At 44.9% G+C, this 14,253-nt stretch overlaps 1 protein-coding gene across 2 annotated transcripts in view; it reads left to right on the top strand.

Annotated features, from left to right (window-relative positions):
• The window catches only part of CREBBP (CREB binding lysine acetyltransferase), a 167,199-nt gene that overhangs the window by 89,799 nt on the left and 63,147 nt on the right, over positions 1-14,253 (top strand). For both annotated transcript variants that reach the window (XM_003928470.4, XM_010339127.3), the window contains exons 5-8: positions 787-900; positions 10,767-11,009; positions 12,965-13,067; positions 13,394-13,540. In XM_003928470.4, coding sequence (XP_003928519.2) covers positions 787-900; positions 10,767-11,009; positions 12,965-13,067; positions 13,394-13,540 — 607 coding nt within the window. The remainder of the gene's footprint in view (positions 1-786; positions 901-10,766; positions 11,010-12,964; positions 13,068-13,393; positions 13,541-14,253) is intronic.

Here is a 14,253-nt window from a genome sequence, read left to right on the forward strand (position 1 = left end):
GGGGAACTGTGCACTGTATCATCCCAGAGGAGGTGGTGAACTAGGCACCTCATGTGCCCTCTGTCTCCTCTTTTACTTCAGACACCTCATTTCTACTAAAGGAAGTGTTTCCTATTAACAGCTGTACTTTCCTTTAATCTTTATTCTCTTTCCTTCTCTTTTTATGCTCATAAACCTTGTGGGGGAATCTCCCCCTGGTCTCCTTGTCTCCTACTGTAACATTTGTGAGTTCCCAGAGTACCCCTGTTGTAGCAGAGAAGCAGAGGAAGGGTAAGGTTAGACCTTTAGAAGATGAAGACGGAATAACCAGGATCAGTTTCCCTCTTGAGTACTACTTCACCAAGTGCCCAGAGTCCCTTTTGGAATCTGTACAGACTTCTCATTTGCTTCTCTATCTGTATTTCTTCGCTTAGGTGGTTTCATCTTGAAACATAATTGAACATTTTTATTTTAAATAGTGATATCACAGAATTATTATTTGTTCTACCTTTCATTGCAGTTGTTCAGTATTCCAGGTTGAATAGTTTTTGTTTTGTTTCGTGGGCTGCCCTTAATCACCCATCCTTCATAACATTGCTTCTAGGGGAAGTTTTGTTTGGATTTCTCAATAGTCAACTTACAAACGTTTTGGAAAACAGCCTGTTTGTAAGTTGAGGACTGCCTGTACTGTGTTACGGTTACACTTGTTACCATTTTCTTATGGAATCTGGCATTATAATTTAGGTATAATTGAAAGTGTGACGATTTGGATAGAAAAATAACATCTCGTTGTTTTTCTGGTCATAGTTGCCCATTGTGCATCTTCACGACAAATCATCTCTCATTGGAAGAACTGCACACGACATGACTGTCCTGTTTGCCTCCCTTTGAAAAATGCCAGTGACAAGCGAAACCAACAAAGTAAGTGAGCACGGGGGCAGAGAAGCTTGGAGATGAGAATAGAAGCTGTTTCTAAAGAAAATGCAGAGAGTAGGTAGGGAGTGGGCAGGGGTTATAAGCCACGGAGTGCAGGGTGAGGTAGGGTGGACAGCGGCCCAAGGTACAGCCAAGCTCAGAGGGCAGGTTGGCTCTCCATGTCGGGAAGGCTGTGAGAGTGTTGGACCCTGACTTACTCACTGCCTCTCCCTCTCCCTGCCCCCTGCATACACGCACTTGAAGCTACATGGAACAGCAGAGTCACTTTGGTCAGAGAGCCAACATGAAGACATGGTATTTCCTGACAGTTACTCAATACGTGAGGATTTAAATTCCATGTCACTGTAATGGCAGTGATGTCTGGGGTGGGGGGACAGAGGGGATACTTTTGGAATTGGAAGGCCCTTATCCTGAAGTAAATTTTGAAGGCTCTGTCAGTCAGGCTGGTTCAGTATAAAATCCCACATGGATGTTTGTGAAGGTTTCCCTCTCTGGAGCTGCAGTCCCCAGACCTCTTGATATAACTAACCAATCATTCCCTCTGCCTTGAATTGAGAGCCTCTGCCGTAGGGCTGCTGCATCCTAGTCACCCCGTCGATTTGCCATTGTCTGGGTTGTCTGTAGCCCTTGGCTCAGCTGACGTAGCAATCCCTGCTCCTTGGGAGGCCTGAGTGGGGCTCTGGGGCTCCCTGCTTCAGGCAGTAAGAAGGATGAACTTTCCTTGTTTTTAAACCCTTTTCCTGTCATTTTAGAGGTAAAACCGTGGTCTTTGGGTGTGTCCTTCAGCTTTGGACAGCTAGGAAGTACCGTTCAATCTCCTGTCCCCTCGTGGCTGGAGATGCCCCCTTAGCGACTTTTCTAGCACAACACAGTCTTCCTCATCTTCTTCCATCTCGTCTGTGCCATCTTGCCACTCTCCCTGTTTTGTGTTTTAAGTGTTCGTTCCTCTCATTCTTCTTGATCATCCTTCCTCAAGACCCTGCAGCTGCCTGGAGAACATGTGCTGGTTTTCTTTCTGGTTGTTTCTGAGTGGCCCAGGGAAAGATGGAGAAAGCACTTTGTTCCTAAGAGTACCGTGGAATGGCATGCCAGTGACAGCACCCGTGGTTTTCCTTTGAATCTGTCCAGCCCGCCTCCCTCTGGTAGCAAGGGAGTGGGCAGTGAGCTGATGCTGACCCTGCCTCATTTAAAGCAGGATGTCCCTATCACAGAGAAGAGAAATACCATGGTGATGGGGCCTGTTATCTGCCTCCCTACAGAGGAACCACAATGAGTTTCCTTTAAAAGCCAGTTTCCTGGCCAGGTGCAATGGCTCACACCTGTAATCCCAGCACTTTGGGAAGCCAAGGTGGGCGGGTCATCTGAGGTCGGGAGTTCAAGACCAGCCTGACCAAATGGTGAAACCCCGTCTCTACTAAAAATACAAAATTAGCCGGACATACTGGCATGCCTATAATCCCAGCTGCTTGGGAGGCTGATGCAGGAGAATCACTTGAACCCGGGAGGCAAAGGTTTCAGTTAGCCAAGATTGCCCCGTTGCACTCCAGCCTGGGCAACAAGGGTGAAACTCCGTCTCAAAAAAAAAAAAAAAAGTTGTTCTTTGAGCAAAATTTGAATTAATAAACAATTTCCCTGGATATCTCATATAAAGTGACATTCTAGAATCCTGGGTCTTCTAGGACCAGGTATTTGAGACAGTAGTTCTAATGGAATACAGTCTGTTTTTCCTCCCAACTTTTTTCTTTAGTATATTGTGATGGCTAAATTTCTTGTCTTTTAGGGCACATTTTAATAATAGGCCCTTTAAGTGCCAAAATACTCTTTTTCAAGTTTGTAGTTATACATTATTTCATGAATAATGAGCTAGAATTTTCTTCTTTCTTGAGACAGAGTTTCGCTCTTGTTACCCAGGCTGGAGTGCAATGGCGCGATCTCGGCTCACCGCAACCTCCGCCTCCTGGGTTCAGGCAATTCTCCTGCCTCAGCCTCCTGAGTAGCTGGGATTACAGGCACGCGCCACCATGCCCAGCTAATTTTTTGTATTTTTAGTAGAGATGGGGTTTCACCATGTTGACCAGGATGGTCTCAATCTCTTGACCTCGTGATCCACCCGCGTTGGCCTCCCAAAGTGCTGGGATTACAGGCTTGAGCCACCGCGCCCGGCTAGAATTTTATCCTTAACTTTTAATTTGGGGGTGTGGCTTTTTGGGGATCTTTTGTTTCTGGTACATACTGCCATGACAGTTACAGTTTTGTGATTTCTCTTTTTAAGAAACACGTGGTTTTTGTTTTAAAAGAAAAAAAGAAGTGTATGTGGTTTTTTTTTTTTAAACCATCCTTATAACTGCCTCAGTGTTGTGAAAATTGATTCCGTGCATGCTCTCTCAAGTGGTAAACCACAGGTTTTCTACTAGTCATAATGCAAGATATTACCAGGCTGATTTTATAAAGTCACAAGGAAGATTTAGATTAACTTGCTACAAAGTTTTGGTAGTTTTTAATAAAAGTGTGAGTGACCAGTTTTCGGCCATACCCTTTCTGTAAATTTTGCTTTTTTTCCTCTTCCCCCCAAATCAAATGATGCTTATTGTGTGTGAACTCTTGAGTTAGGAACCCAGAGAGGAAAATGTGAATCTGACCCTACCATGGCTTAAGGTTGGGCTTTGAAGATGATACATATGTTTAAAATAACGGAAGGGTGACCTCCCTCAAAGGACTGAGGTAGAGATGAGTCAGTGCAGTCGAATTTTTTTTTTTTAGGAGAATTGGAGTGCACCTGACTACTTTATAGAGAAAGGTAGGATTTGATGGAGCACAGGGCAAACAAAATAACAAAGAAAGAACATTTCAGACAGTAGGGACGGTGTCCGCACAGTACACAGCCTGTGAGGGCATGCATTTGACTGGACTGGGGGTCCTGTGCAAGCGAGGTGAACAGAGAGGTGGACTGTGGTGAGCTCCTGGAAGCCACAGGGACTCTGCCGAGACCCACCTGTGCTCGCTCTGTGGAGACTACCTTTGGGGCCCCAGGACTCTGCTTTTTATGCATTGTTTTCCACAGGCCAGCGCTGGTCTTACCTGATGGCACACTTCCTTGGTCAGCACACAGTCTGCTCTCTAACTTCTGTTACTGATGTCTGTACTGAGGGAACCTTCCAGAATCACCTGTGGAGCTAATCTGACATTCTTTGAAATGAAGCCCAGACCATTGATTACCTTTTTGGCCTGTGTTGAGTTTTTGTTAGGTTTGTTTTGAGACAGAGTCTTGCTCTGTCACCCAGGCTGTAATGCAGTAGTGCAGCCATGTCTCACTGCTGCCTCAAGCAGTCATCCCACTCCAACCTCCAGAGTACCTGAGACTACAGGCATCTGCCACCATGCCTGGCTAATTTTTGTGTGTGTGTGTGGTTTTTTGTTTTTTTTTTTTGTTTTTTTTTTTTTGGTAGCGATGGGGTTTCACCATGTTGCTGCCCAGTCTGGTCTTGAACTAATGAGATCAAGCAATCTTCCCCGCTTGGCCTACCAAAAGTTCTGGGATTACAGTCTTGAGCCACTGCATCTGGCCTCATTCGATTTTGCCTTGAATTGTTTTTTAAAGATTCTGTAATCACTGATCTCGAGCTAACCATCCCTTATAGCAGTGTTCAATTTTGTTGAATAATTAGGACACTCCAAGATATGTATCTTAGTTCAGTCCTGCCATCTTACCTCCAGTAAATTCTGGTGCACAGAGTGGAATGAGGACTGGGCTGTGGGACCTGTGACCAGGTTGTGGTCATGGGTCTTGGAGCTCATGTTGCCTCACTGGTGAAGTTCTTCCTGCTCAAAGTGTAGGCTCGGGCAAACCATACAGGCGCTCCCGGGTTGCTTGTAAGCAATAAAGAAATTAGAGCCCCATTTCAGACCTCCTGTATTAAAGCCTGCGTTTTTATAAAATTTCCAGGTAGTTGGTGTGCACATTAAAATCTGAGATGCGCTGTTGTGGATGCCTTGAAAGGCCAGGCGTCTGGGTCAGAGCGGGTGACAGGGTTTGAGTCATTCTCTCAGGGAGACCATGGGTTTTCCAACCCAGAGTCCCACAGGGAGAAGCAAGGTTGCGCTGTCAGCCCCAGAGCAGACCTATTCCACGCACTGCCCTGGGTGCTTCAGCCATGGCCCCAGCTGCTGCCAGGTATCTCCATGGGTGCAGTGCCCACTGCTTGACCTGGCAACGTGTTCCATCTATAGATTGTTTTAAACACCTCCTTTTGACCGGATGCAGTGGCTCATGTCTGTAAGCCTAGCACTTTGGGAGGCCAAAGTGGGCAGATTACCTGAGCTCAGGTTCAAGACCAGCCTGGGCAACACAGTGAAACCCCTTCTCTACTAAAATACAAATAATTAGCTGGGCATGGCGGTGGGCACCTGTAATCCCTGCTCCTCGGGAGGCTGAAGCAGGAGAATTGCTTGAACCCAGGAGGCAGAGGTTGCAGTGAGCTGAGATCTTCCCACTGCACTCCAGCCTGGGCGACAGATCAAGACTCCTTCTCAAAAACAAAAAATAAAACAAAACAAACACCTCCTTTCATTAAATGGAGGCAAGATCTCCCTCCTTGGAACTGCCACTCATTTAATAGTGCATCAGGTGCCCTCTGAGTGTGTGTGAAGCAGCCCCTTTGTTCTACTTGAGGACCCTTCAGAGATTTTCACCTGTTGTGACAAACTGGTGGGATGGGGAACAGTAGGGAGCAGAATCTGAATACTGTAGAGAGAATGGTGGGCTTGATTGACCCAGACTTAAGCACCAAAGGGTCGTTGGTGATGTGTTTCATCTGAACAGCTTTGCTCCTTGCTAGCAAGGAGCAGTGTTGCTGAGCCAGTGTCACTAGGCTTCTGAAGAAAGCATTTTGCTTGAGGGCTTGTGGCTGCATCTGATGGGAGGCTGGGTCGCCAGCCTGGCGGTGCCTGGGTCCCCCTCAGTGCTTCTCTTCATTGTCATGCCCCACACTGTGCATAGGAAGGTGCCAGATGGGAAGTAGGTCCTGGTCCACACAATACTCGTGAGGTATGGTGGTACCACCAGCAACTTTATAGAGATGGCTGCAGGTCTGAGTAAATTCTTTTTTTGAGACATAATGTTACTCGGTTGCCCAGGCTGGAGTGCAGTGGCGTGATCTCGGCTCACTGCAACCTCTGCCTCCCTAGTTCAAGTGATTCCTGCTTCAGCCTTCCTAATAGCTGGGATTACAGGCACATACCACCACGCCTGGCTAATTTTTGTATTTTTAGTAGAGAGGGTTTCCCCATGTTTGCCAAGCTGGTCTGGAACTCCTTACCTCAGGTAATTCCTCCACCTCTGCTTCCCAAAGTCCTGGGATTACAGGTATGAGCCACCTGAATAAATTCTAGCATTTCTTTTTTTTTTTTTTGAGGAGGAGTTTCGCTCTTGTTACCCAAGCTAGAGTGCAATGGCGCGATCTCGGCTCACCGCAACCTCCGCCTCCTGGGCTCAGGCAATTCTCCTGCCTCAGCCTCCTAAGTAGCTGGGATTACAGGCATGCGCCACCACGCCCAGCTAGTTTTTTTTGTATTTTTAGTAGAGACGGGGTTTCACCATGTTGACCAGGATGGTCTCGATCTTTCGACCTCGTGATCCACCCGCCTCGGCCTCCCAAAGTGCTGGGATTACAGGCTTGAGCCACCATGCCCGGCCGCATTTCTTTTTTAGTAGAAATCTAAACATCTCTTGGTATCCTCAGGAAACTGGTTCTATGACCCCCCAAATATACCAAAACCAGGCAGACTCAAGCCCTGCAGCTGGCCCTCCCCATACACATTTCGCCTCCCACTAACAGTTTCTGGCCTGCCTTGGGTGACATGCGGCTCACTCTCGTGCCGCTGTAGATTCAGTTCTAACAGCTACTGCTTTGCTTCATGGTGCGTCTCTCCCCATCCTGACAAAGCTTACACAGTTTAATTCATGTTCATTTTCACTGAATTTCCAAATGGAGTTCAGTTTTATTGAGAATGATTGAGGGCTGAATTTGTCGGGGTAACTGAGTACTTTTCATCAGCAGCATAGACTATACAGGGAACCTCTTAGTGGAACATTATTTATTCTTTTTTTTTTTTTTTTTTGAGACTGAGTTTTTCTGTCATTCAGGCTAGAGTGGAATGGCGCAATCTCAGTGCACTGCAACGTCTGCCTCCTGGGTGCAAGTGATTGTCCTGCCTCAACCTCCCGAGTAGCTGGGATTACAGGTGCTTACTACCACGCCCAGCTAATTTTTGTATTTTTGATAGAGATGGGGTTTCACCAAGTTAGCTAGGCCGTTCTCAAACTTCTGACCTCAATTGATCCACCTGCCTTGGCCTCCCAAAGTGCTAGGATTATAGGCGTGAGCCACTGCGCCTGGCCTCTTAGTGGAACATTCTTTGTGCGTGAAGAATGGCAGGTGAGTCCCAGAAAGAGTGTCTAATTTAAAACTTGGCCTTTTGTTCATAGGTCATAGGCTTCTTCTTCAGCTTACATCAGAAGAGGTGGTGAGGCTGGGGGATGTTGGGGTGCTTTAAAGAGATAAATATCTGAGACAGGCATGCCACCTGATGGGCCCAGGAGAAGAATCCAGCCTGTGTGTTAGTGTGCTACAGGTGTGTTGTGGCTTCCTAAAGGTTAGAGCTTTGTGCTCTAGTGAGGAAAAAAAGATGTAAAAATGGCCAAGTGAGCACACGGCCTTGACACTGGAAGAGGTAGGCAGCAATAATGAGGAAAGGATAAATATAGAAACCTCATTCTTAAGAATGCCAGGTAGACGAAGCAATGCTGTCTGTAGCTTTCTATGCATTTCTGCTCAGTTCTGAGGCACTTTATGGGCTGCGCTGGGAGGGCCCACGGTATGCTGGCTGCTGTACTATACCTGACACATCCCCTGGACTCTGCACAGCAGGTCACATGGCCCATGTGGCAGGTGGCAGGCGGTGAAGAGCAAAACTTGAGTGTCACCTTAATCTCACCTTTCAGGGATGCATAGGGAAGATGAGATGAGCCTGATTTTCTCTGCCCCAGGGTTCCAAGATGCAGTTTGGTTAGGTTAGGTGATTATTAGATTAATCTGTTATCCCTTCCAACAGATTCTAGGCTCAGAGAATGCAGAAATTTATGTCCACATCATACCTGGGAGCCTGGCAGAGTGTACTCACTGAGTCTGTCATGTGGGTGAGTGAGTACATGAAGAGTCAGTGTCTGAGGACAAGCAGGGACACAGGAGGCACTGTTGGAATTCAGAGAGGGATTGGGAGTACCACCATGAGCACTCAGAGCACCTTGAGGTTGCAGTACAGTTGATGGTTGCTTGTACATAAGGACTCCCCTTTCAGTCATCCATCAGCCACACAGTGAATGGCTGAGCTCCCTTACCCTTCAGTATTGTATGATTTCATCTAACAGCATCATTTCAACTTCAAATTCAGCCATGCTTAAATGGCAAGAGACCTTCTTTATTTGTTTGTAAATTATTTCCCTTGCTTCTGAATTTTAGAAATGGTGAGTTCCAAATGCTTACTTCTCATGGATGTATTTTTATCTTAAAAATACAATATTTACATTTAGAAAATGAATGATTTTAATACAAAATGCAGTGACCATGTCAGCAGCTTGGATGGGAGGCCTGTGTGAGTAAGAGGCACTGGCTGCCCTGTAAATGGCTGTGGGCTTAGCAGGGGCATTCACTGTAAGGTGGGGCATTTTAGCTAATTGGATGGCACTTGGGGAAGTGTGAAGAAAAGGGAAGTGTAGGAAGACGTCAATAAAGCATTCATCTGGAAATGGAAGGCTGTATACTTTGTTTCTTTAAGTTTCTCTCCACAGTTCATCACCATGTTTGTTAAATGTAATGTAGCCCTGTTCTTCTTTACATCACAAGGTTATAGAAAAATAAACTATCCTACCACTGTTACTTTCATTTTTATACCATATTGCTTCTACAAAATAGAGGATGTCGGTTTCAGAAGTATGGTGGACACATGTTTAACGTTTTGGGGAGTAGTATTAGAATACTTTTAAAGGTATTGTGCATGACTTACTTCAGCTATACACTTGTCATAAAGTGCACCTTGGGAGTTGCTTTTCATTTATGATAATGAGTGCTTGGTGCTTGTAATTGTGTCTAATGAGTGTTAATGAGTTGATCTGAATATCCTTATTAGAAAAGTTAATAGTATGGAATATGTAATTATGAGGAATTTTTTTTCACACATTTTAGTTTAATTAAGTTGCTCTGGTAAGTACTGGGGTTGTTTATTATATGTGCGCTGATGGTTGAATGTGAGAATATTCCTCTTATACATAGTGGTCTGAATTTGAAAGAAAGGCTTTGTGATTGTGTTTTACATATCAAAAATGTTGTGTTATAGTAGCAACGCTATAAGCTGCTATTTTTAACATGACTCTAAAATTTGTGGAAGTTAAGGAACTCAAAAATAAGAATCAGGTCGAGCGCGGTGGCTCAAGCCTGTAATCCCAGCACTTTGGGAGGCTGAGGTGGGTGGATCACAAGGTTGAGAGATCGAGACGATCGTGGCCAACACGGTGAAACCCCGTCTCTACTAAAAATACAAAAATTAGCTGGGCATGGAGGCGCTCGCCTGTAATCCCAGCTACTCAGGAGGCTGAGGCAGGAGAATTACTTGAACCTGGGAAGCAGAGGTTACAGTGAGCTGAGATCACGCCACTGCACTCCAGCCTGGCACCTGGTGACAGAGCAAGACTCTGTCTCCAAAAAAAAAGAAGAAGAAGAATCAGTACTGTGATATAAAACTTCTACTGTATGATAAAATTTCAGTCAACAACAACATTTGGGTTGTTTGGCCAGATGAGTGGGCAGGCAAACAGGTGGATGGGTAGGTAGTTAGATTTATTGACCTTGAAATCCCCAAATTGATGGAAGTTTGGAGTTGTCTCTCTATTACATCAGAAGCCCTTTGAGATGGAGTTCCTTATGTTGACACCAGTTTTTCCTTTAGTCTCCTGGGGTTAGCTAACTAGATGGCGTAGCTTCCCTGCCATCCAGCAGTGGGCCTAGGTAGCAGAAGCTGATGATGGCCACGTGAGGCAGAGCCGCCACCTCCTGAATATCATGAGTACTGAGGTGACTCTTGGATATCAAGACCCATGTGGAATTGCAAAGCTTCACTCCAGCCTTAATTTCAGACAGATCAGTCAGTCAGTCAAGTGCAGTATTTCTTGATTAGCTTCATGTAGCCAGAGAGCTCAGCATGGTGCTCTGCTGCATAGGGATCCCGTCAGAAGGTTGTGTTTATGCTGTCATTGTTTGTATAAGTTTCAAGGAATTCCAATTATGTGATTTGGAAGAGCACATCATAGATTTATTAACCAAAAGTGACTGACCAGGTATCTTCTCTGCTCCTTCTCTACCTGTGCAGGTGAGCAGTGAAGGACAGGGTTGGGGTCAGCAGCAGGAGGGTGCTCCTCTGTTCATCTCAGAGGTGTCTGCCGGCCCCCAGAGAATCAAGACGTTTCCCTTGTCATACATTAGCCACTCCCTGAAACTGACTTCTTGGGGAGTCTCTAGATATTAAGACTTAGTAATTTTTTTAAGTGAGATTTTTATGACCTGTTGCATGTTAAGACAGAAACTTGACTTTTCTTTAGCTTTTTGTTCTTCTCTTACTGCCAAGCAGAATAAATGAGAATTTCCTTCAAAACAGCTCCTTTCTCCCTAGCCTTTTTCATGGCTTTATGATATTCACGTATAGTCTTTTGGTAAAATGTATTTGCTTCTCAAAAGTTTTTAAATCATTTGTAGGCTTCTTCCTTTTGCTAACCTTTCTTGTTTGTCTGTTTGTTGTTATAGCCATCCTGGGGTCTCCGGCTAGTGGGATTCAAAACACAATTGGGTCTGTTGGCACAGGGCAACAGAATGCCACTTCTTTAAGTAACCCAAATCCCATAGACCCCAGCTCCATGCAGCGAGCCTATGCTGCTCTCGGACTCCCCTACATGAACCAGCCCCAGACGCAGCTGCAGCCTCAGGTTCCTGGCCAGCAACCAGCACAGCCTCAAACCCACCAGCAGATGAGGACTCTGAATCCCCTGGGTAGGTGAAAGAACTCTCAACTTTGTTCCTACTTGTACAGATGCACCGAAGGTAATGTAGTGATGAAACCCAAGGCAGTTTTCTGTTTGTTTTGTTTTTTACTACATTGATTGAAATAAAAATCTTCCAGGAAAAAGCTGAAATGTCTGATGAAAATGTTACATGCTGCACGGTGGGCTCACGCCTGTAATCCCAGCACTTTGGGAGGCCGAGGCAGGTGGATCATGAGGTCAATAGATCAAGACCATCCTGGTCAACATGGTGAAATCCCTTCTCTACTAAAAATACAAAAAATTAGCTGGGCATGGTGGCACATGCCTGTAATCCCAGCTACTCAGGAGGCTGAGGCAGGAGAATTGCCTGAACCCAGGAGGCGGAGGTTGCGGTGAGCCGAGATCGCGCCATTGCACTCCAGCCTGGGTAACAAGAGCGAAACGCCGTCTTAAAAAAAAAAAAAAAGGTACATGCTTATAAAAAGAATTTTTTTATTTGCTTTTGCAAATAAAGCAATGTTTTTGTTGCATTCTGTGCCACTTCTGTCTGGACAGTTTTCATAAAGAATGTGCCATGTGCTCAGAATGCAGATCTCATACGTCAAGATGCTGACTCTACCCCTCCTGCTGACTCTTGTCATTTATTTGATGGAGAACTTTTGTCTGGCAGTTTCTCACATATCTTGGTTAGGGTCTTCCCCACAGTTCAAAGTGACCAGCCTGGACTTCAGGTGGTTAAAGACAGGAGTCCTGGGAACTTTCTTGGCTCAGGCTGCCGGACATACCAGTATTTCCTTTGTCACCCCAGCCCCTTATTTACCAGCCTTTGGTCATTTGCTTACATATCACCATGATTTTTGTCATTTCTGCATATGGTTTCTTTAATATTTTACTTTAAGTGGACACAGTCCCTTTACATTTTGGCTTAAGCTAAGTAGTGATGTTTGTAAAGTCAAGTCTGGTTAACTAGTTGTGCTAGTTTTGTTCTTTTCCTAATAGACTAAGTATTTAACTCTTAAAAATTACACCTTAAAATATGCCCAGTTAAAGTAGTATTTTTTTTTGAGGCGGAGTTTCACTCTTGTTACCCAGGCTGGAGTGCAATGGCGTGATCTCGGCTCACCACAACCTCCGCCTCCTGGGTTCAGGCAATTCTCCTGCCTCAACCTCCTGCGTAGCTGGGATTACAGGCACGCACCACCATGCCCAGCTAATGTTTTGTATTTTTGGTAGAGATGGGGTTTCACCATGTTGACCAGGATGGTCTTGATCCGTTGACCTCATGATCCACCCGCCTCAGCCTCCCAAAGTGCTGGGATTACAGGGAGCCACCGCGCCCGGCCAAAGTCATTTTATTTGTTGCTTTTTGGAAAACAACTGCCCTAATGAAATATCTAATTAATACTGGCCAGGAGACTGAGTTAGAATCCTGAAACCAGAGTCTTAATGTAATTCCTCTCCTGTTGATGGTATAATTTTGGGACAAGCTTAACCTTTTGCATCTCAGCTTTCCTTTACTTTAATATGAAGATTGTAGACAAATTGACCTTGATATTTTTTTCCTGAGTTTAATTTCTATGATTTTATTTTCTCATATTGGGGGTAAAGACGGAGGCATGTGTCATGTGGGTAGCTGAGTCACTTAGGAGTGATACTCATGAAGCAGAATGAAAGTCAGAGGGTGTATATGGGTTACTAGATACCAGCTAACCTAGCGTTTCTACTTTGATTACAAAGTAGAGTGGGGAGGTGCCTACTGATTATTTGTGCACGTTGGTTACCATTATTAAAAATATGACACTCAGAGTTCCTGCATTTGTGCTTATTATAACTGATAGAATCACTTACTTAAATAATCACCAATTGTTTATATGGTGACATGTTGGTTATCTGTCATCAAAACTTTGAAGTATATATTAAAATTTTAAGAGTTATTGATTTCTTTTCTTTCTGTCTTTAAAGGAAATAACCCAATGACCATTCCAGCAGGAGGAATAACAACAGATCAGCAGCCCCCAAACTTGATTTCAGAATCCGCTCTTCCAACTTCCCTGGGGGCTGCAAAGTAAGATCATGTTTCAGTTCTGAGTGGCAGTCCAACGGAAGTGTGGACCGAGAACCACACAAAACTGATTCTTTATTAATGTGCAGTAGAGAAAATAGTTTAAATGGGGTGGTGAGGGGTGAATGCTGTTTTTCTTTCTTTCTTTAATTATAAATGTAGAACAGGTAATAGATTAAACATAGTTTAACTTTCATTGTATATACATGACTTGGCTCTCCTGACTTAAATTTTTAAAAAGTCACATATGGTGGTAGAAGAACCTTATTAGACTAAGTGTGTTTTAGTCCCTTCAGTAGATGGATGAAGTGTCCTTGTTTCCTCCCTAGCCCCCTGATGAACGATGGCTCCAACTCTGGTAACATTGGAACCCTCAGCACTATACCAACAGCAGCTCCTCCTTCCAGCACTGGTGTAAGGAAAGGCTGGCATGAACATGTCACTCAGGACCTGCGGAGCCATCTAGTGCATAAACTGTACGTAACAGGTTTGCAGTTTCATAGATCTCTGATTTTGTTCCGGTGTTGCCCATTGGCTACCAGGTGACAGTACCCTACTAGGCTGTACGAGCCATGTGCTTATTTAGGGAGCCACTCCCACTGCTGGTAGAACTCTGGCAGCCCTGGGCAGGCCAGAGATTCCCAAACTCTATGTCCTTGGTGAGCGAGGCTGTCAAAGAGAGCATGGGTGGCTCTGTACTGCTGAGGGGCACTGAGTTGCAGTCCCTATCATGGAGACAAAGATCCTCGATGCAGCCTGGTCTTATGTGCCTCTGCGCTTTGGGCTGCATGGGAGGGCTGGGGTTAGCTCAAAAGCTTAATCTTGTTTTGTAGTTCCAGATTCTAGTTGTGGAGATCCCTCAGAATGAGATAAATTTAGAGTATAGATGGCATGTCAGTCTCACCTTACAGTTAGTTAACTTAAAGTTAACAATGAACTTTTCTTTTCTTTTTCTTTTTTTTTTTTTTTTTGAGATGTAGTCTCACTCTGTCACCCAGACTGGAGTGCAGTGGCGCGATAACAGCTCTCTACAAATTCTGCCTCCCAGATTTAAGTAGTTCTCCTGCCTCAGCCTCCCGAGTAACTGGGATTACAGGCATGCGTCACCACCCTCAGCTAGTTTTTGTATTTTTAGTAGAGATAGGGTTTCATCATATTGATGAGGCTGGTCTCAAACTCCTGACCTCAA

Source organism: Saimiri boliviensis, chromosome 12 (assembly GCF_048565385.1).
Source record: "Saimiri boliviensis isolate mSaiBol1 chromosome 12, mSaiBol1.pri, whole genome shotgun sequence".
NCBI lineage: Eukaryota > Metazoa > Chordata > Mammalia > Primates > Cebidae > Saimiri > Saimiri boliviensis.